At 56.8% G+C, this 18,889-nt stretch overlaps 2 protein-coding genes across 6 annotated transcripts in view; both read right to left on the reverse strand.

The window, feature by feature from the left end:
- Positions 1–13,735, reverse strand: part of LOC101626562 (cholesterol 24-hydroxylase) — a 29,442-nt gene extending 15,707 nt beyond the window's left edge. For all 5 annotated transcript variants that reach the window (XM_012724456.1, XM_012724457.1, XM_012724459.1 and 2 more), the window contains exons 1-5: positions 13,524–13,735; positions 7,678–7,758; positions 7,103–7,184; positions 1,261–1,334; positions 812–898 (exon numbers count right to left, since the gene is read on the reverse strand). In XM_012724456.1, coding sequence (XP_012579910.1) covers positions 812–898; positions 1,261–1,334; positions 7,103–7,184; positions 7,678–7,758; positions 13,524–13,645 — 446 coding nt within the window. In that variant the 5' untranslated portion in view covers positions 13,646–13,735. The remainder of the gene's footprint in view (positions 1–811; positions 899–1,260; positions 1,335–7,102; positions 7,185–7,677; positions 7,759–13,523) is intronic.
- Positions 13,736–14,360: 625 nt separating this feature from the next.
- Positions 14,361–18,889, reverse strand: part of HHIPL1 (HHIP-like 1) — a 17,632-nt gene continuing 13,103 nt past the window's right edge. Inside the window, exons 10-11 of the mRNA XM_004682018.2 lie at positions 15,414–15,598; positions 14,361–14,366 (exon numbers count right to left, since the gene is read on the reverse strand). Coding sequence (XP_004682075.1) covers positions 14,361–14,366; positions 15,414–15,598 — 191 coding nt within the window. The remainder of the gene's footprint in view (positions 14,367–15,413; positions 15,599–18,889) is intronic.

Genomic DNA, 18,889 nt, shown 5'->3' on the forward strand with positions numbered 1-18,889 from the left:
ACATGCAGGACTCCCTCAGACTATTCTGCTTTTCCCATGAATTTGAAATCACGTCCAGTTCAAAGATGATCTTTCTCAAAGGGGACAGAGCGACTCTCCAGCCATCCCACTCCTGCATATACACCCCAGGGAAATAGAAGCCTCTGTTCACACAAAAACCTGTACTAAAATGTGCAGAGCAGAATTCTTCACTACAGTCAAGAAGTGGAAACCTCTGAAGCAGGGATTCAAAAATGTGGTTATGTCCGCGCCGGGAGAATGAAAAGGAAGCAACCCCGGGGCGAGCCTGGGAGAGCTGGTGCCGAGTGAAGAGCTGGCCCAGGCCCAGGGCCCATGGAGTCACGACACCGCTTCCATACGAAAATCCATAGGGACAGAAAGCGAACTCTACCTTTGAAAGGAGCTGACAGAAAATGGGGAGCGGCTGCCTTGAGGGTGATGAAAATGTCCTGAGGCTGAATGGCTCCATGGTGGCACAGGCTTGTGAATACATCAACGCCACTGAAGCGAACCTTTCAACGAGCGCTTGTATGGCGTAGTGGGTTATAGCTCAACCCGGAGGTTACTTACAAAACGAAGTGTTGCCTTGAAATGAAACTGAGCCCAGAGAGGGGTGATGGGGTCTGGTGCGGGGCAGCCCCGGGGGCTGGGTCCTGCACTCCAAGCACCTGATACTCGGCCCTTTGCACCGACGCCACCCGGGCCCTCCCTCAGCCTCATGCCTCTGGCCAGCTGGGCTCCCAGCGGCCTCTCCGTCCTCCCTTCCGCCTGGGTCACCTCGGGAGCAGCCTGCGGGTTCCCTGCGGCTCACCTGCGGCTGAAGGCCAGGTCCATGACCCTCCGCTGCTTGTGCCAACGCTCGTAGTCGCATTCAGACACCAAGCCTTGACCGAACAGCCTGCGGGGACAAAGGCCGCGTGACCTGGGTGACACAGGGGCTGGGAATAGCCAATGGAGGCAGCGGCACCGCCCTGTGCACACCAAACGCCACAGAATTGAAACCCCGGGGGTAAAGGTGGTGGAGGTTTGTCTGGGCATTTTACTATGACACAAAATAGAAGTGGGGTGACCGCATGCCTAAGCTCTGAGACCCCAGCACTCTGCCTGTCATTCAGGTGGGGACGAGGAGGGGGGCCTGGTAGCCAGGTCCTGGTGCCATCCCAGTTCTCTGCACCCCAGAGACCAGCCCGCTCAGCGCCCCCCGCCCCCACCTCTCAGAGCCCCCGAGCCCTCATCACCGCCCCCCAGCCCGCTTCTTACCGCTCCCCAAACACGGTCTGGATGGCGTGGTACATCTTGGAGTCCTTGTTGTATTTGGTGGACATCAGGAACTTCTGAAGGCCCAGAACATCCCATGAGCTCATGCACCGCCAGACACAGCCGAGCGCTTAGCGGTTTCCTTGATTCTTGCGGAACATGCCCCAGATAATCACCCCGAGCCAGAGGCGCGAACACCTCCTAGGTGTGATCTCAGCTAATCCTGGAGTCCTGCCCTCAAGTCATCCCCTCCTCTCTGTGCTGGGGCGCTGAGGGGCAGCGTGGCCGCTCTGGCTGGCCAGTGCAGCGAGCCCCCACGGCAGCCTTCAGATCAAGACAAGGCAGATGCTGCTCTCACACAGGGAGTGGGAGGGGAGGCACCAGGAGGGGGCATCTGGGCAGGGTCAGTGTTGCTTGTGCCAGCCCAGCACCCGGAAGTCAAGGAAGGCTTCCTGGAGAAAGGGTCACCTCGCCTGCCCAAGAGTGGAGGGCAGTGGCAGTCCCATCGGCAATGGCCCTTGAGGCCGTGCACCCCTTGGGGTAACGCTCGGGCTGTGGCTGGGCTGGCTTGAAACAGAATTCGGGCTCAGCAACCCCCCCAACTATTGCTCAATGACCTGGGCAAATGCCTCCTCTCTGCTGCCCCTCGGTTTCCTCCTCCCGCAGGACGGAGGTGCTCCCTCGGGGCGGCTGCACACCCCCATCCTGCAGCTCACTTCACACCCGTCAGCCTGAGGTGTGGGTGCCCTCTCTGCGCTCATCTATATATGCTTCTCATATAGATGACGAAACTGAGATTTAAAACTGGCCCAAGGTTACATATTTGCTAGTGGCTGGAAGCAGATTTGACAGTGGGTAATTTGCTTAGGGAAGGAGGGGGGGAAGATGGGTGGGGGAGGGAGCCTGTGACCCAAACAGTGGTATTTGGAGCAGGGACAGGCAGCAGATGGGGCTGGAGAGGCTTAGGGGAAAATTCCAGAGCACCACAGGATGCTAAGCTTCTTCCTGCAGGTGAGGGACTAGTTCTGCTGTCCAGTAACCCAAGGGCTGCTGGGGTCTGTGAATTTCCAGGCAAAACCCTAGAGAGGGGTGACTTTGGGGCACAAGCCACAGCTGGGGGGTCCCACCCCACGCAGTCATTTGTAAGCCAAGTTCCCTCACCACCCACCCACCTCCCAAGGGGAAGACTCGGCTTTGTCTCCTGCCCAAAGACCGTGACCGCTCAGGCCACCTCCCAGGACCCTTTCAGAAGACCCTGAGCGCCCCGAGGTCAGAGTCCGCCCCTCCCCTGCTGAACTGAGGCACCCTGGCTTGAGACAGCTGTACAGTTCTGACATGCATGCCCCACTCCCAGGTTCCTCACAACCTATTCTCCCCAGCCAGGAGATGCTCTGAGGGCCCAGTAAGGGGGCTCTGGGACATGAGTGCTGCAAGGGGCCCCCGCACCCTGCTGCCTTGTCCAGTTGCCCACTCTGAGGTGGTGCTCCTGCACACCAAATAGTTAAAGATTTGCTCTCTGTCCTTAAATAACCAGAAAAATGAAAACAAACAAAAACAGATCACGGGCCCTACCTGGTGGTACAAGGGGTTAAAGTGCAGCTCTCTGAATCTATCACAGCCGCTGCAGCACAAACTCGATCTCCAGCCAAGGAGTGACCCACAGGGCACGGCAGCCCTCTCCTGACCTGTCTGCTGCTCCCCTCAGCAGTGTGCTTTGTCTATCTGCCTGTTCTGCTCCCCACTCTGTCTCTGGTGAATCGTCACCCCCCCCCACCCCTCTGGCCTGTACCCCAGTTTTGTATGCATAAATAAATAAATGTTAAAAGAAAACAGATCAATTACAAAATGGCTGCTTTCAGGCACTGGGGTGACAGGCAGTGCAGGACTGTGACTCTCAGGAGAAGGAAAGAAGAGAAAGCTAATCTAAATGAGGTCTAGAAGCCCTAGAGATCTGACTATCGAACAGACGCTACCAGAGGGGGACTGTTGGGTGGGGCATCATGGAGGTGGGTAAGGGGGACTCAGTGGTCTACGCTCAGCACTCTTGGTGCTTTGGTGGTGCATGGTGGTGTGGTGTGATAACATAATCTGAAGAGCTGTGAGCCTATTCCTTTAAACCACATACAGTGTTATAAACCAACATGACCTCAATAAAGAAGAAGAAGAAAAAAAGATGTGAGGTCCACAGCCTAGAGTTACTCCAGCTTTCTGCTCAGAGGCAGTTTCAGGACAAAGACACTAAAAGAAAAATTCCAGTCTCTGACATTTCTGAACTAATGAGACAGAACAGTCCAGGCACATCAGAGACGGCAAGGACGGCAAGGCAGAGTTTTTCTACATAGAAAAACTCCCTAGGCAGAAATATGCATAGGGAACTCTCGTATCTTTGGGTGATGACCAGTCTGTGCGTGTACAGGGTGAAACTCCAAGAATCAGGTCAAAAACAACTTTTAGGAAAAGAAGAATTGCTAAGTGATTCTTTTGTTTGGGAAACAAACTCTCAAGACTTAACACAGAATTACTCAGTTCTCACAGGCCAGAGGTGATAAACCTCAGATGTGACTTTAATTAGAGTACTGAAAAAGGACACTACATAGTAGCTAAGTCAAAAGTAAAGTCCAATACTAGATCAACCTACAAAAATCTTAAAACAAACCAAGAGGAGATCAGATTGACCTGCAAGCAACTTCACCATCCGCAAATAACATTTCCCAACTCACCTTCAAAGGAATAAAATAAAGCTGAGTACCCAAAAGTGTATAGTTGGCAATATTCGGTGCCTAGCATAAAATCACTGCTTATACCAAAAAGCAGGGGACTCTTAACCTTTAACAGGTCCAGAAATAACAGATGATGGAATCCACCGACAAAAACTTCAAGACTTTTTTGAAAACTAATATTATAAGTATGGTCAAAGAACCCATACAGCCAAGAAATTTTAAAATCCTACATAGAAATAATATAAAGAGAAGCAAAGCAGAGCATAATCTAATGTCTGAAACTAGAGAGTCTTACAAGTTGACAGATGAAATGATATAATATCATTTGATTTGACTGATGTAAGTTAAATATTATACTACAAATTGTGGGATAACCACTAAGACAAAGAGAAAGCAGAGCTAATAAGCCAAGGGGAGATAAAATAGAATACTAAAACATACCCAATCTGACAGAGGCCAGGAAGGAGGAAAAGGGAACAAGAAACAGAAAACCACTAGCAGTGTAGTAGCATTAAATTTAGTCATATCAGTAATTACATTAAATATAAATGGCCTCAGCACTGCAATTAAAAAGCAGAGATTGTCAGATTTTATGAGACAACTCAATTTTACCCGTAACATAGAATTGTAAATGGATAAAACAGTGATATGGCATGCAACAGTAAGCGTATGTGGGAGCAGATATATTAATACTCGACCAAAATATACTTTAGGAAATGGAATGTTACCGAGAATGAAAGGGGAAGTTGCGAAAAATAAAGGGCCAATCCATCACAAAGATATAGCAAATCTAAATGTGTACACACCAAACAATAGAACTTCAAAATATACAAAGCCAGACTGATAAAACTGAAAGTAGAAAGACAAATCCATAATTGTGGTTGAAGAGTTCAACACTCCTCTCTTGGTAGTTACCAAAATAAGTAAATCTATTTCAATGACATTATCAACCACCCTGACTTAACTGACATTTCTAATTACAGAATATATAGTCTTTTAAACATCCATGAATATACATTCAAATGACCACGAACATTTGCACATGACTATATGCCAGGTCATAACGAAAGCTTTAATTTAAAGGGATTGCAATCACGAAGAGTGCTTTCTCTGACTTTAAATTAGAAACCAGTATCAGGAAAATCTTAGGAAAAATATTATAATATTTAGGATTTGAACAAAACAGTTCTAAATAATCCACAATTCAAAGGAGAACTAACAAGTAAGAAAATATTTTGAGCTAAATGAAAATAAAATAACAACAGTTATCTAGGTTGAAGTTTGTGGTACACCTGTGCTAATGTAGTGTTTACAGAAAAATATATTGTCTTTAATAGTTACATTAGAAAATAAACAAGATATAAAATCAGTTATCTAAACTCTCACCCTTAAAGTCAAAACAAGAATAAATTCAGCCCAAAGAGAGTAGAGGAAGGAAATAATAAAGAACAGAAATTGATAAAATATAAAACAAAGAATGGGGAAAACCAATAGAACAAAAACTGGTTCTTTGAAAAGGTCAATAAAATTAATAAAGCTCTTGTTAGCCTGAGGAAGAAAATAAAAGAAAGCTCAAATTGCTATTCTCAGAAATGAAGGAGGTGATATTGTTACAGATCCTATAAATACTATGAACAACTGTCTACCCATAATTTCAACACGTTAGCTGACATGGACAAATTCCATGGAAAAATGCCATTCCCAACCTGAAACAAAAATAGAGAATCTGAATGGCCATATGTGAATTAGAGAAGTTGAAGGTGTAATGAAAATAAAACTGAAAACACTTCCTTCACCAAACTCCCATACAGTAGCAGAAGAAACCACTCCTATATAAACACTTTCAGAAATCAGAGGAGAAAAGTATTTCTCAACCTATCTTAAGAGGCCTATTAACCTGATGCCCAAACCAGACAAGTACATTATAAGAATGAACATATAAACAAATCCATAAAGATGAACAAATTGTGTCTACATATCCTTGTGCACATCAGCAAACGATCATGACAGGAATGCAAGGCTGGTTTAATACTTGAATACTACTGAACGTAATTCATCATCTAGGTATCTTCAAATTCTTTTGTCATCTAGTATCATGGAGGTCTTTGGGCATAGCTTTTGGTGGTATGCTTTTATTTTATTTGCTTGTTTGCTTACTTATTGGAGAGCAGGAAAGTTGGGTTTATCGAAATATACTGCGAAGAGTATACACTGCAGGAAAGACAGGTGAGCCCTGCTGCCCCGGTAGTGTGCTTTTCAAAGTGTTAAACTGTGTCTATGTCTGAAATAAAACGTTTTAATGCACTGACTTTTGATCGCCTGTCAGATGACTGTCCCACTTGCCTCCTCATGAGGGCCTGCGCTGTATGTGTTCCTCACTGTGTCACCACGCTCTCCAGGCAGAGAACCATTGCCACACATCTTCAAGTACCCACTATGAGAATAACAGACCATCATTTTTGGGCATCTGCTGTGTGCCAGGTACAGGTGAGATAACTCACATGCATCTCACACTCTAAGAGCCGATTTGTTCCTGTTTTAAGGAGAAGGAAACTGAGGCAGAGAAGGACGAAGTGGCTTGTGCTAGGGTCTCGTTGGTGGCAGAAGCTGTGTGAAGCCACGCCCTCTGACACCCACACTGCTGGCCACGCCCAGCTCCCTGGCAGGTCCCATCTGCTGGCAGTGACACCGCCTCATCTCTTAAATGAGGACCAGCGAGTAGATGACTCATAGGAGTGTTCAACAGGGAAATGATTTGGGAGAACACAGAAAATGGCATGTAAGTGACTTTGGACACTATTTATTCAATCAATCAATATTTAATTCTCATCATATCCCTGACAGACGATTCAAAACCCACTTTGAAGATGAAGAGCCCGAGGCTGCGAGAGCTAAGCTAATTCAAGGTGGGTGCTCCAGCTGGGCCCGACTCCTACCAAGCCGGGCCAGAGAGCAAAGACGCGCTCACTGTCCACTTGCAAAGTCCTGCTGGGAGGCGCCCCTACACACAGGCGGTTACAGAAAGACGCCATCCCCTTGGGGCCCCTGAGAAGCCAGCCCAGTGGTAGGACTCTGGGACATGCCTCCCACAGGCTCCAACCCAGGGAAACCACTCCGCTTCCTACCTTGACTGACTCGGGGCTGGTGACGATGACGGAGGTTTTGTGGAAGACGTTGACCCGCACGACGGGACCGTATTTCTTAGCCCTGGAAACCAAGGAGCCCGAGGTGGCTGTCACCCGTGGGCCCGGCAGGCGGTCAGCCCGGCCCCGCAGGCAGGACGCCGCACCCCTTCCAGGAGGCGGCTCAGCGCAGGCCAGCAGAGTGCCGGCCACTGCCTCCGCCTCCCTGCGGAGTGCTGTGCCGTGGGGCCTCCATCCCCACGTCCACGGAGTAGGTTGCTAACTCATCCTTTACCCCAAAAGGTGGGACTGAGAATACAGCACCCCTCAACAGGACAGGGCCCAGTCTTGTAGCTTTCCTCCACCCACTGCAGATGAGGAAGCAGGCCCGAGCGCCGCTGGGGGCGGCTTTAACTCTGGCAGCGGGCGACGGCTCTCCGGCCTTCGGGACGCATCTGTCCCCCTCCACTCAGGTGGGGGCTGCTGGGCTGGGGTGGCCTGGCCAGGTGGGAGGGGGGACAGCTGGGCCGAGGAGCCTACTCCAGACTAAGGGCAACAAATGCCAAGTTAGGACCCACCAATCCAAAAACACATCCTGGAGCACGCGGCCACAGACCTCGTCCTTTTTCCAAAAGCAGGGGAGATGTCCTAGGAGGAAACTAGAAGAAACGGAGACATTCAGGTCACCGGACGGCACCCCTGGGGGCTCCCGCCCCGCAGAGCCCCGTGAGGTCAGGGTAACTGGGCACACTTTGCGGATGGGGGCTGGGGCTCGGGGAGGCGCGTCGCCGGCCGGCACCCCCGGGGGGAAGGCTTTGCTCCTCTGCATCTTCCTGGCTCACCACTGCGAGCGTCACCCCGACACTGCCTGCCACAGGCTGAGCGCCCAGCGAGCGTCTGCCCGCCCCACACTGCAGAGGCCGCTCTATCACCAACCCATTCTACAGGTAAGACGACGGAGTCTGGAGGGGACGTCACCTGCCCACAGCGGCGGGGCTGGGACCAGGGTGTCCCCACGCCCTGCTGAATCGGAGTGTGGCCCAGGAGGCAGAGACGCCTGCAGGAGGGCACCCTGGCGCGGGTCCCCAGGTGCTCGGGGACACTCAGCAAGCTCACCTCGCTCACTACAGCACTCAGGTGAGGGAGGACAGCATTGCAGTGGGAGTTTCCTGGGTCATGGGGCTCACATGTCCAGGAAGGGGGGGGGTAGGCCAGAGAGTAAGTAAATAAGCAGGTAATAGGAAGCCAGCGAGCGAGAGCAGAAAAGTCCTTTGGGGGGGGGGGTGCTGTGCTGCACGATGGCCTTTCCATACAGGAAGCTCCGGGGCCTTCTCTCTGAGAAAGTGACGTGTGGGCTGCAGGAAGTGAGGGCCAGGGGGCAGCAGGAGCAGCAGCTGCCAAGGTCCTGAGCTGGGCGTTGCTTGATCGGATCAAAGAGGAGCAAGAAGGCCATGTGACTGAAGGGGGGGGTAGTGGGGGGAGGGACCAGGCCAGTCGGGTCACCTGCGCCCTCTGGGCGTGTCTGCGCTCTGCCTGAGCTCACAGCCCTGGGGGCAACCTGGGCTTTTGCTGCGGAGCCGCAGGTCTGACTTGAGTTTCAAATGGACAGTTTTCACACTGCCCGGTGAGAGGCCATTGGGGGCAGCAGTGAGGGCAGCTGCGGGGTGAGGAGCCAGCGGGGGGACTGGAGGCAGCCGGAAGGCGCGCATCCCGCACACAGAGCAACAGGACCCGCGACAGCTCGGACGTGGGGCCCGAGCGAGGTGCCCAGGGTGAGCCAGGGCACGGGGGGGGGTGGGGGTGGGCTGCTGCTCCTCAGGGTGCAGGAAGGAGAGGGGCTTGTGCGGGCAGAGAGCGGGTCACCCCAGGGCAGCTCTGCACCTGCGCCTGCCTGCTGAGTTCCCAGGGGCTGTGCCTCGGTCGCCCCAGAGACAACGAGCCGTGGTGGCCTTCGTCCTCCCTCAGCCAACCCCCAAGCATGTGCTACTTTCACTCAACTGGCTCAGAATGGACTTTGGGGACCACCCTGAGACAAGGGGCTCAGTGAAGCGCCTGGCTGTGGGCCTGCGGGGGAGGGGGTGTGCCATTACGTGGACCGCTCGGCAGCAGACCCTGTATTTGAGGTGGCCTTGGGGAGGGCTCAGGCTGGAGGTTGGACAGTCCCCAGCAGAGAGCTGGCGCTCACAGCCCATTGGGGCCAGTGACCCCCTGGGCCCGAGCGGGACAGACCAGGGCCAGGGACCGAGCCGCCGCGGAGGGTGCAGGCAGAGAGGTACAAGAGCCGGGAAGGCTGAGCAGGAGGAAGCGGGGGGCTCAGAGGAGAGCTGGAGCCGGAGGCCAGCGAAGAGGCAGGATGAGGAGGGGCGGGGGTGCCCCGGCCAGGTGGATGCGGGGCCAGACCACAGGGGAACCCCGCACCTGTGGGGTCTCATCCCACAATGGCGCGATGCACCTTGACCAAAGTGGCCAGCGGGGGTGGTGGGTTCAAGACAGAACAAGAGGGCACTGAAGGCAGGCGGGCTCCCGGGGTGCCAATTGGAGAGGAGCGAGAGGGCGAAGAAGTCTTCTTTAATGACATCTTACATAAAATGAGAAGAGGAGGAACGCTCACACCGCAGGCAAGGGCTGCCGGCCGCTGAGCAGCTTGCCCTTGGCCAGGAGCAGGGCCGCCCGCGGGGAGGGGGACGGGTGTGTGGGCTGTCGGGGAAGGGGCAGCTGTGGCAGCTGCACCCTGGCTTTCGCTGGGGAAGTAGGAGGTGAGAATAAAGGGAAGGAGGGTAGGGGAGGGGTGGAAGACAAGGGGAGCAGGCTGTGGGGTGGGGCGCAGACACAGGCTGGGAAGTGCAGAGTGGCCCCGGGCGGCTGAGGCCACCCCGGGCAGTGACCTCGAACTCACACAGCTCCGCCCGCAGAAAGGAGGGCCTGGACCACGCACAAGACTGGCCGGGTGGACTTCCAGAAAAAGCTAGCATGGCGGCCACTCCCCAAAGCTGCACATTTTGGGAGGGAGTGCTGAGTGTTGACTAACCTGGGAAGGAACAGAGTATGAACCCAGAGCCTCCAGAGCATGCGCTCCTAACCACTGGGCTCCAGTGCCACCTGGAAGGGTCAGTGAGGGACTCCGAGGTCCCATGGGCAGGCAAGAGGAAACAAGCTGTCCCGTCCGGTTCCTGCAGGGGGCGCTAAGAGGCAAAGGCAGAACCAGAGACCTGATTTTAGCAGTAAATGGGTAAGAGATGATGGAATGAGGACATGGTAGAACACTGGGGTGGAGGGCAGACAGAAGGGACATGCCCTGGCATGCCCTCGAGACTGGACGAGGCAGAGCAGCCTGCCATGAGAGGGGACAGTCCAAACCTGCCTCTCCCACCAGCCCCTATTACACTGTGATGGGCACTGTGGGAATCCCGGTTTCCTGGGGCAGGGGGAGCCTTGGACAGTCACTGCAGCAGAGTCCTCTGGGGCGCCTTCTGTGAGGCCACCCAGAGGGATGAAGGGGAGTCTTCATGTGTGGGGGCGGGCCCCTTGGCCGTGTCCCACGCCAGGAGAGGTGGTGGGTGCTCATCTGGCACCCAAAGTCCATGGGCAAGGTGGCCCCCAAAGCCAGAGGTGGGTCTCCCCATCACCGGGAGCCACTGGGCTCCCTGAGGAATGCTTCCAGCCCTGGCAGCTTGGCAAGGAGGAGTGGGAGGAGTGCCAGGCGCTGCCCGGGAGCGGAAGGTGAAACGCTTCCTCGAAATAAACAAAAGCTGGAGAGACTTTTCATTGTCAAAACTACAGTCAGCCCGCACTACCAGGAGAGTGGGAGCTGATGAGGACGCTTAGGGCAGTGTCAGAGAAATAAAGGAGTCACAAGTGTCTGCGCAGGGCCTGGGTCTGAGTTTTCAGCAGTTACATGGATCATTGCAGTAGGATGTGGTTTGGAATAAGTGGGGCACTCAGGGGAGCGTCCTGGAGGAGAGAGCATCTGGTGACCCCTCCAAAACAAGGAGGGTGAAGGGTGGGCTTGGGGGGCACAGTAGCTGCCTCCTCCGGGGCAGAGGGCTCCTTGCCTGCCAGCTGGCAAAGCCCCAAGCCCAGGCGGCAGATGCCAGCAGTGGAGACACAATACACAGACTTCTTGTCAACCACGGTGCTGTCAATCATGCCCAGGGCTCCAGGCTTTGAATGCCAAAGCAGCTGATTTGTGCTAGAAGAGGTTCCAGAACTTTCATTTGGTGTGTTTTTCTATTTGACCACCCACCAATGTTTAATCCAAAATCTTTTTGCATATGCATCAGTCAGTTCACTTCCTTAGCATAAAGAGCACTCATAATTCTATTCAGCCTCCTCCCATGCCTCCATCCACCCACGCACACCTGTAGGTCACATGCAGACTCCGGTGTGAGATGTGGGGGAGGATGCAGGCATCCAAAGGAAAGCAGGCCAGAGCGGGTCACTCCATGGGGGGCCCTTGAAACCCCAGGCTGGTGGAGCAAGCCAGGCACAAAGGCTGCAGGTTCTGTGGTCCCAGCTCTGAGATGTCCAGAACAGGCGCATCCAGACAGACAGAGCAGGTTTTTCTAGGACTGCGGGGGCTGTAAGGGAAATGAGGAGCGAGGCCTTCATGGGGAGGGGGTTCCTTGGAGGGTGATGACAATGTTCTGGAACTATCACACAACCAGTGCACCACTCTGTCACGGTACAAAAAACACAGAATCGCACACTTTACGGGGGGACATTTGATGGCATGCATAATTTTATTTTTAAAACGTTGTGTAAAAAAAGATAGGGGGAGAGGAGTTGACTCCGAGGTTCTGCCTTCCCAAGATAGAGGGGCTTAGTTCTGGGGTGCTTGAAGCACTCGGGTTTCCGAGAAGATCAAGTCCTGAGACCTATCGAAACCAAGGCAAAGCTCATCTGCAAGCAGTGGATGGCTGCTCTGGAAACCTGAAAGGGCCATCGTGGGCCCAAAGGAGCTCGTAGGTGGGTTCCACCATCCAGCGTGAATGCCTGCTTAGCGAGCACCGGCTACAAGTGCCAGATGCTGCTTGCACACGGCAGTGAACAAGACAGACACAGCCCTATGGAGAGACAGACATTCAGCATGAGGGTGCACAAATCAGTATGCAGCTGCCGGGACGGGGAGTCTGTACAATGAACACAGGGGGGCGGTGCTCCCTGGGGAGTTAGCACTGAAGCCAGGTCTGGAAGGCTGAGGGGAGAATGGCCTATGTGAAGGACCACTCAGCTGCCAGGCAAGGGAGAGGAAGACCCCGAGGTGGGCAGGGCCACCTGGGAGCACACAGAACCCGCAGGGAGAAGGGGCTTCTCTGCCCCCAGCCACGGAGATCTTTTCCTGAACCCACCGAGCAAGATTCAGGCTTCTAACACCAGGGCATCTGGCCTGTGCGGGAGGTGGGTGCCTTCCAGAATGTTTACGTCCTGAGGTTTTAAGAAGTATGTCTAATACCACCGTTCATTCATTCATCAAACACGTATTTATTGAGCATCTGCAACGTGCCAGGCGCAAGGGGTACACAAGCAAACACAAAGCAGCCCTGCCCTCCGGGGGCTCACATTCTAAAGGGGAGACAGACAGCCAACAGGTGAAAAGAAGGTGACTGGTGACTGGTGGGGGGGGGCAGGGGAGTTTGGGGCCAGGGTGTTAGAGGCAGCAAGATCCAGGGAGGTGAGGGGTGAGGCTAAGGGCACGAGAGACGGGGTAGCAGCAAGCAAGGAGGGAGAGAACAGCACAGAGCGGGCTCTGAGACCTCAGCAGGGGCCTTGCTGGCCACGGAGTGGACTTACTGGAGAATCAGATTCGGTTCTAAAGGGGCGGGAAGCCGTGGGGCAGAGAAAAGACACATCTGATTTAAGCTTCAGAGAGGGGAGCTTCTAGTGCGGAGGGGCAAGCCGGCTGGGGGCGGGGGCCAAGGGTGGAATGGAAGCGCTAAGGAGAAGACAAAAAGGACCTGCCTGGACAGAAACACAAACGGGAATGTGGCCAAGGTCCAGTGTGTTCCGATCCCGGTTGAGTGACCCCGTCAAAGTCCCGAAGTTAAGAGCACCCACTTTAGAGACAGGCTGACCCAGGTTTAAATCTAGGCTTACCAACTGTGTGACCTTGGGCAGGTGACTTTGCCTCTGCGCGCCTCAGTCTCCTCGTCTGAACGATGGGGTAACAATCGCGCCTACCTAATAGGGTTGTCGCTGCCATCACGTTTGTGGGGCGCAGCAGAGCGCGGTGGGCGCCGAGCAGCTGCGGCGGCTGTGAGTAATTTGTTACTAAGAATAGTTAGCGCCCCTCTCCTGGCCGCCGTCTCCAAGCGGCCGCGCGCTAAAGGCGAGGCTGACCCCCGGTCCCCACGCCGGCTTGGACGCGGCCCCCCCGACCCCCCATCCGAGCGCCCCATCCAGGCCCCCGCCCCCACCCTCCGCTCACCTGGGCCGCGGCGGCCCGGGGATGTGCTCGTAGCGGCTGCGAGCGCGGTGCACGAAGGTGCAGCAGAGGCCGAAGGCGACCAGGACGGCGCTGCCGAGCAGCAGCAGCAGCCCGGGGCTCATGGCTCCGGGGCAGGCCAGGCCGGGTCGGGGCCGGGCACCCGGGGGGGCGGGAGGCCGCGAGCCACCAAAGCTGTCAGCGCCGCGCGCCGCCTCGGCCCCAGGCCCGGCGCGACCCAGCGCCGCCCCCGCCCGCTCGGCTCCGCCCCCGCCGGCTCCGACCCCTCCCAGGGCGCTCGGTCCCCGCCAACCACGTCTCCGCCTCCGGCTCCAGCTCTCAGGGCCCGCCCCCGCCTCTCCCCGCTCCTCCGAAGGCTCCGCCCCCACGCCAACACCGCCCCCACCCAGGCCCCGCCCAGAGCAAGCGGCCTCCGCCAATCACAACTCCGCTTCTGGCTCAGACCCCCTAGGCCCCGCCCCCATCCCGCAAACTCCACCCCAACAACAGCTCCGCCCAGAACGCGTTGTCCATGGCAACCCTGATTCCCCGGTGCACGCGGCCCCAGTGCCGGTGCTAAGCCCTGAAGGCTGGTGCGCCCTCTTTGGCACCTTCCAAAAACTGCGCGTCTCTGCGCGCAGTCCTAGGTCCCTCCCTTTTCCCTACCTGAAACCCCTACCAGCCTCCAAATGCCCGTATTAGGCTGACTGCCCTAAACCTCTTCCTGGCAGCCCAAACCTCCAAGGCCGTTTACCCTGCCCAGCCTGTCCAGGCAGGGCTCCTACGGCCCCCCAACGGGACACCCGGGACAAGGGGAGAAGGCTGGCGGCAGCAGCCGTCCTATGTCTGCGGATGAAGAGGGCAAGGCTGCCCTCCCGAGTGTCGATGCTGCAGCACCTTCCAGACCCAGTAGAAGCCACATCAGAGGGAGCTGGAATGGGAGTGGGTGAAATCTGGATACAATAGGCCCTCAAGGAAATGTGCCCGACGTGGGCAAAGAGTGTTTAAAAAATAATCCAGTCTTCCCTCCTTGTTAAAACCTGCTTCTCCTCACCCTTTGGTACAGTATGACAGAAGAGGCCCTTCTGGACTTTTTAGTCCCCAGTTCCTGCACCCAGATTGCAAGCAGTGGGTGGGATGGGTCAGAGGCGCACAATCCCAGAAGTACAGGGGCAGGGATTCTGGGAAGAGGGCATGCGTCTGCCTCACTCATGGGACAGTTCCCGGGAACTTTGGGAAATGGAAAACAGAGAAGGCTCCCGATTCTCACCACGGGTATGTCAGCGTCAGTCCCCACCAGGGACACGACTGTTAGAGGTGTGTGGCTGCAGGGTGACGGAAAGGGCCAGGTGTGAAGAGCTGGGTCCGCAGGGAGAAGACAGGGTGTCTGCCCCAGGGCCATTGTCACACGTTCCGTGGGCCCAGGGGCTCCGGCTCCCCTCTGTGTAGGACTGGGGGCCCTTAGTTTGCAATTGCGCCCCCGTGTGGCGGCGAGAAGCCACCGCAGGCGCGAGCACCGAGGGGCCCTCTCGCAGGCCCCGCGGGGTGCGGAGTGGGGGTGGGGCAAATAGGAAGGCCAGTCCTGTGAAAGCCCAGGGTTTGGGGGCAGTCTCGAGGGAAAACACAGAAAAATGTTCTTTGAGTGTCGGCCAGGTCCTGAACTGTGCTGCACAATCTAGGGTCCCATGTGAGCTGGGCACTAGGAGCCCCAGGGTACAATCGTGACTTAGAGCCTGCGCAGCTAGGGTTAAGGGAAGCGTGCATGTGGCTCTCAGTGGGTGACTAGGGCCCAATCCCGCATTGCTGTCAGCAAAGCGCCCCTGCCCTGGCTGAAAGGTGACCAGTCCTCTTCCCACTGGCGCCAGCTTCGCTGCTGCTCCTAGGCCACCCCACCCGGCGCTCTCCAGCGATCAGGTGGGGAATGCGGAGCCAGCACCTGCGGCCCATCAGGGGCTCGGCCTCGGACGGCAGTGCTGGGAGCCGCCGGCAGAGGGCGCAGCCGGGAAGCACGTGTCTCAGCACCTGGTCAGCGCTGGGCCGGTCCCCGCAGCAGCGCCGGCCGCACGTGGCTCTCCAGTCTGGAAATGTGACCGGCCAAGCGGAGGTGCGCTGGGCGTGTGAAGCATACACGGAGCACAGCGACCCGATACCCCCCGGAAGAATGCAGAATATATACAAATGAACTGTGCAACTGGTCATTTTTGAATATGTAAGCTAGATTACATGGTTAAAATGTAATTTCACCTGCTTACTTTTTTCAAAATATTTATTCTTATTTATTTATGCATATAAGAACTGGGGTGTAGGCCAGAGGTTGGGGGGAATGAAAGGACTCACCAGAGACAGAATGGGGAGCAGAGCAGGCAGACCCACCCAACCCGCTGCTGAGGGGAGCGACACAGAGACAGGAGCGGTCACTCCCTGGCCAGGGATTGGACTCGTGCAGCAGTGGCTGATCTCTTGATCGTGCTGGGACTGACCCCTGCGCCACCAGGGAGGCCCCTGCTTACTCTTGAACACGACACTGCGAAGAGTTAGAGTACTCGTGTGACTGCATTGTCCTTGCACAGGGCAGCACTCTGTAGACTGGTCCTCAAGCTGGTTTGCAGACCTCAGGCAGCATCCGTCAGTGCGCAGATTCTCAGCCCCATTGAGACTCGCGGGGTCAACGCTCTGCCAGGCAGTTCACAGCTTAACCAGCCTGTGGGTCACCCCACTCACGTCTTAGTGACGCTGGTGCAGACACCATCCCCGTCGGAATGATGGAGGGAGGTGTGGGTAGAAGATATGGGCATATCTGGCCCCTCCATGAGCTGATGGCAGGGTACTAGGCAGTGGGAGGGTGGGTGGGGTGCGGGGCAGAGTTCTGTGGGGTGGGGCTGAGTCAAAGCTGCTGTCTTCCTGACCCAGGGACCCAAGGCCCGTTACAGTCACCTGGAGGATGCGGTGAAGAAGGAGCAAGCGAGGCCCAGTCAGGGACCTGAGGGGGACCCCGCAGGCACAGTCCTGAGCCCTGGGCCACCCTGGGACATCCCTGCAGCATCGGGCCCTGTGGGCTTCAGAACTGGGCTGTGTGACACTGGTCAGAGGCAGCCCCTCTCTGGGCCAGGTCCGGAGAGGTTAGTCCCGCTGCCACCTGGAGGGAGGGGGTGGGGGCTGGCAGGGTGCAGCGTGGGGGCTGGCAGGGTGCAGCAGAGCCTCCGTCCAGACCAGCCCTGGCTCCAGAGACCCCAAAGGCATCGGAATCCTGGGGTCCCAGTCACCGTGGATGTTTCAGGGCAGCTGGGTGAGGGAGCACTGCACAGTCTGCACCTGCCTCTGCGCTCCCCAAACTCGCGCCCCCTCTGCACGCTGATGAGACCCACTGTGGGGGGGGCACTGAACTCAGTGCTCTTGAGACAGGCCAGCATAGAAGCCCACAGAGCCACAGCCAGACTGCCTGGTTTCAAATACTGGCTGTGTGACCTTTGCCACATAGCTAAATCTCTCTGGGCTTCAGTTTCCGCCTCTGTAAAATGGGGGGTAGCCATCGCATCTGGATGCGGGCGTTAAATGAGTAAGCTGTGAAACCACTCGGACAGGGCCTCGTGTGATAGGAGCTCAGCTGACATCAGCGTGTGCGTCATCACTGCTCTTGAAGGAGCCGGGGCCAGTCTCTCGGGAGTCCGGCTGCAGCCCACGCCTTGTTTGGACCCTGAGTCAGGCACTGGGGTGGGGTGGGGGCCTGCCCAGAGGTCTGGAGGCTCAGACCAGCGCTGCCTGCAGGGTGAAGGGCTGGGACTTCCCTCCCCAGCACCTCAACAAACCGCAGTGCTGAGCGGGGCCCAGCCCAGGGCTGGGTGCCCCACACTGGGGAAAGGGGGCAGGTGCCCCAGAGGGTGGTCCCGGACTTTTGGCTGCAGTCTACTGGGAAGTGCCCTGTCACTTCTGCCCCACCTCCAAGGCCCCGTCTGTGGCATCATGGCCTCAAGGCCTTGAAATAAGGAGGGGAGCTCTGCGGGGTGGGGAGACACAGAAGAGAGGGCAGGAAAGGAGGCAGCAGAGGCAGTGCCACCCATGCCCCACTGCGGCCAGAGGGGCCCCCTGTATCATTCCCCCCACCCCCAGGCTCTGAGCACACAGGCTGCCCCTCCCCTGGTCCAGCTCATGCCAGGACTCCGCCCCCTGGCACCTGCGCACTGAGGAGCGTCACCTGGATGGTCACTGCGGCCTCCTAGCCCAGGCTTCCAACTTTCCCTGCATCCTGAGTGGGCGCCTCCCCCAAGTGGTGGCCACATGGGTGGAGCCCTGGCACCCCCAGATCCTGCTGTGGACACACAGGCACCTAGGCCGGGAGGCACAGCAGTCGGGCGGCTGGCGAGACCGGACCGCCCTGGGGCTAAATTGCCCTCCTGCCTGGTTGGGTGCCCTCCACTGAGACACTGACCTTCTGCATGCCTCAGTCTCCCCGTCTGTCAGAGGGGGAGTGCTGCATTAGGACAGGGTGCCCAGCATGTACCCAGACTCAAGGGCAGGGCGCCAGGGGGCCAGAGGAGCCACCGGGACCCTCGCAGTCCCATGAGGGCGGAGATCTGAGGCGTCCCGAGGGTGACCCGGACGCTGTCTTCAAAGGCCCACACTCCTCGCCCAGCTTCAGGGAGCAGCTGGGCGTCCCTCAGCTCACAGGCCCCCTTGTCCCTGCAGGCATGTGCCCTGGCACCCGCCCCACCACCCTTCCCTCCCCCCGCCCCCCGCAGCCCCCAGGCAGTACAAACCAGAGAAGAGGCAGGAGGGGGCTGTGAGCAGTCACGCTGGAGCCAGAGCCTTAGTAGTCCTGGGGGACCCTCAGTTGGCTGCCCAGGTGGGGCAGCCAGAGCAGAGGGCCCCTGGGATTTCACTGGGGCTGGGGGTTGGAGATGACAGCGGGGCCTAGTGGTGTCCACACTGCCTGAGCGTGGAGAAGCCCGACCACTGCCTGGGCTGGAGGTTCCGATGCGGCCCAGAGTCCTGGGGTGTCTTCCACTGGTCAGCCATGCCCCAGCCGGCCTGAGCCAGCGGCTGCTTCCTTCCAGGCAGCCTGACCCTTGCTGGGCACCAGGGGCCACAGGCTGCCCTGGGCCCGCCTGCCAGACAGCCTGCTTTGCCGCTCGCCCAGCTGAGGGGCCTGCACTCCAGTGAGGGCAGGACATCCCGCCTCTCCCTCTGTCCACTGACTGTCTCTGAGGATGTAGCCAGGGCCGGTCTGCCGGGGAAGGGGGCTGCCCTCGGTGTTCAGGGCCCCACCTATTCCTACTCCTGGAGATGCTGGGAGGTGAGGAGAGCACACCTGGGGTCCTGAACCCCGGGGCCACCAGCTCCCAACACCGCCACAGCTCCTGACCCATCAGCCG

The sequence above is a fragment of the Condylura cristata genome, unplaced genomic scaffold (genome assembly GCF_000260355.1).
Source record: "Condylura cristata isolate star-nosed mole 26May11 unplaced genomic scaffold, ConCri1.0 scaffold00013, whole genome shotgun sequence".
Taxonomy (NCBI): Eukaryota; Metazoa; Chordata; class Mammalia; order Eulipotyphla; family Talpidae; genus Condylura; species Condylura cristata.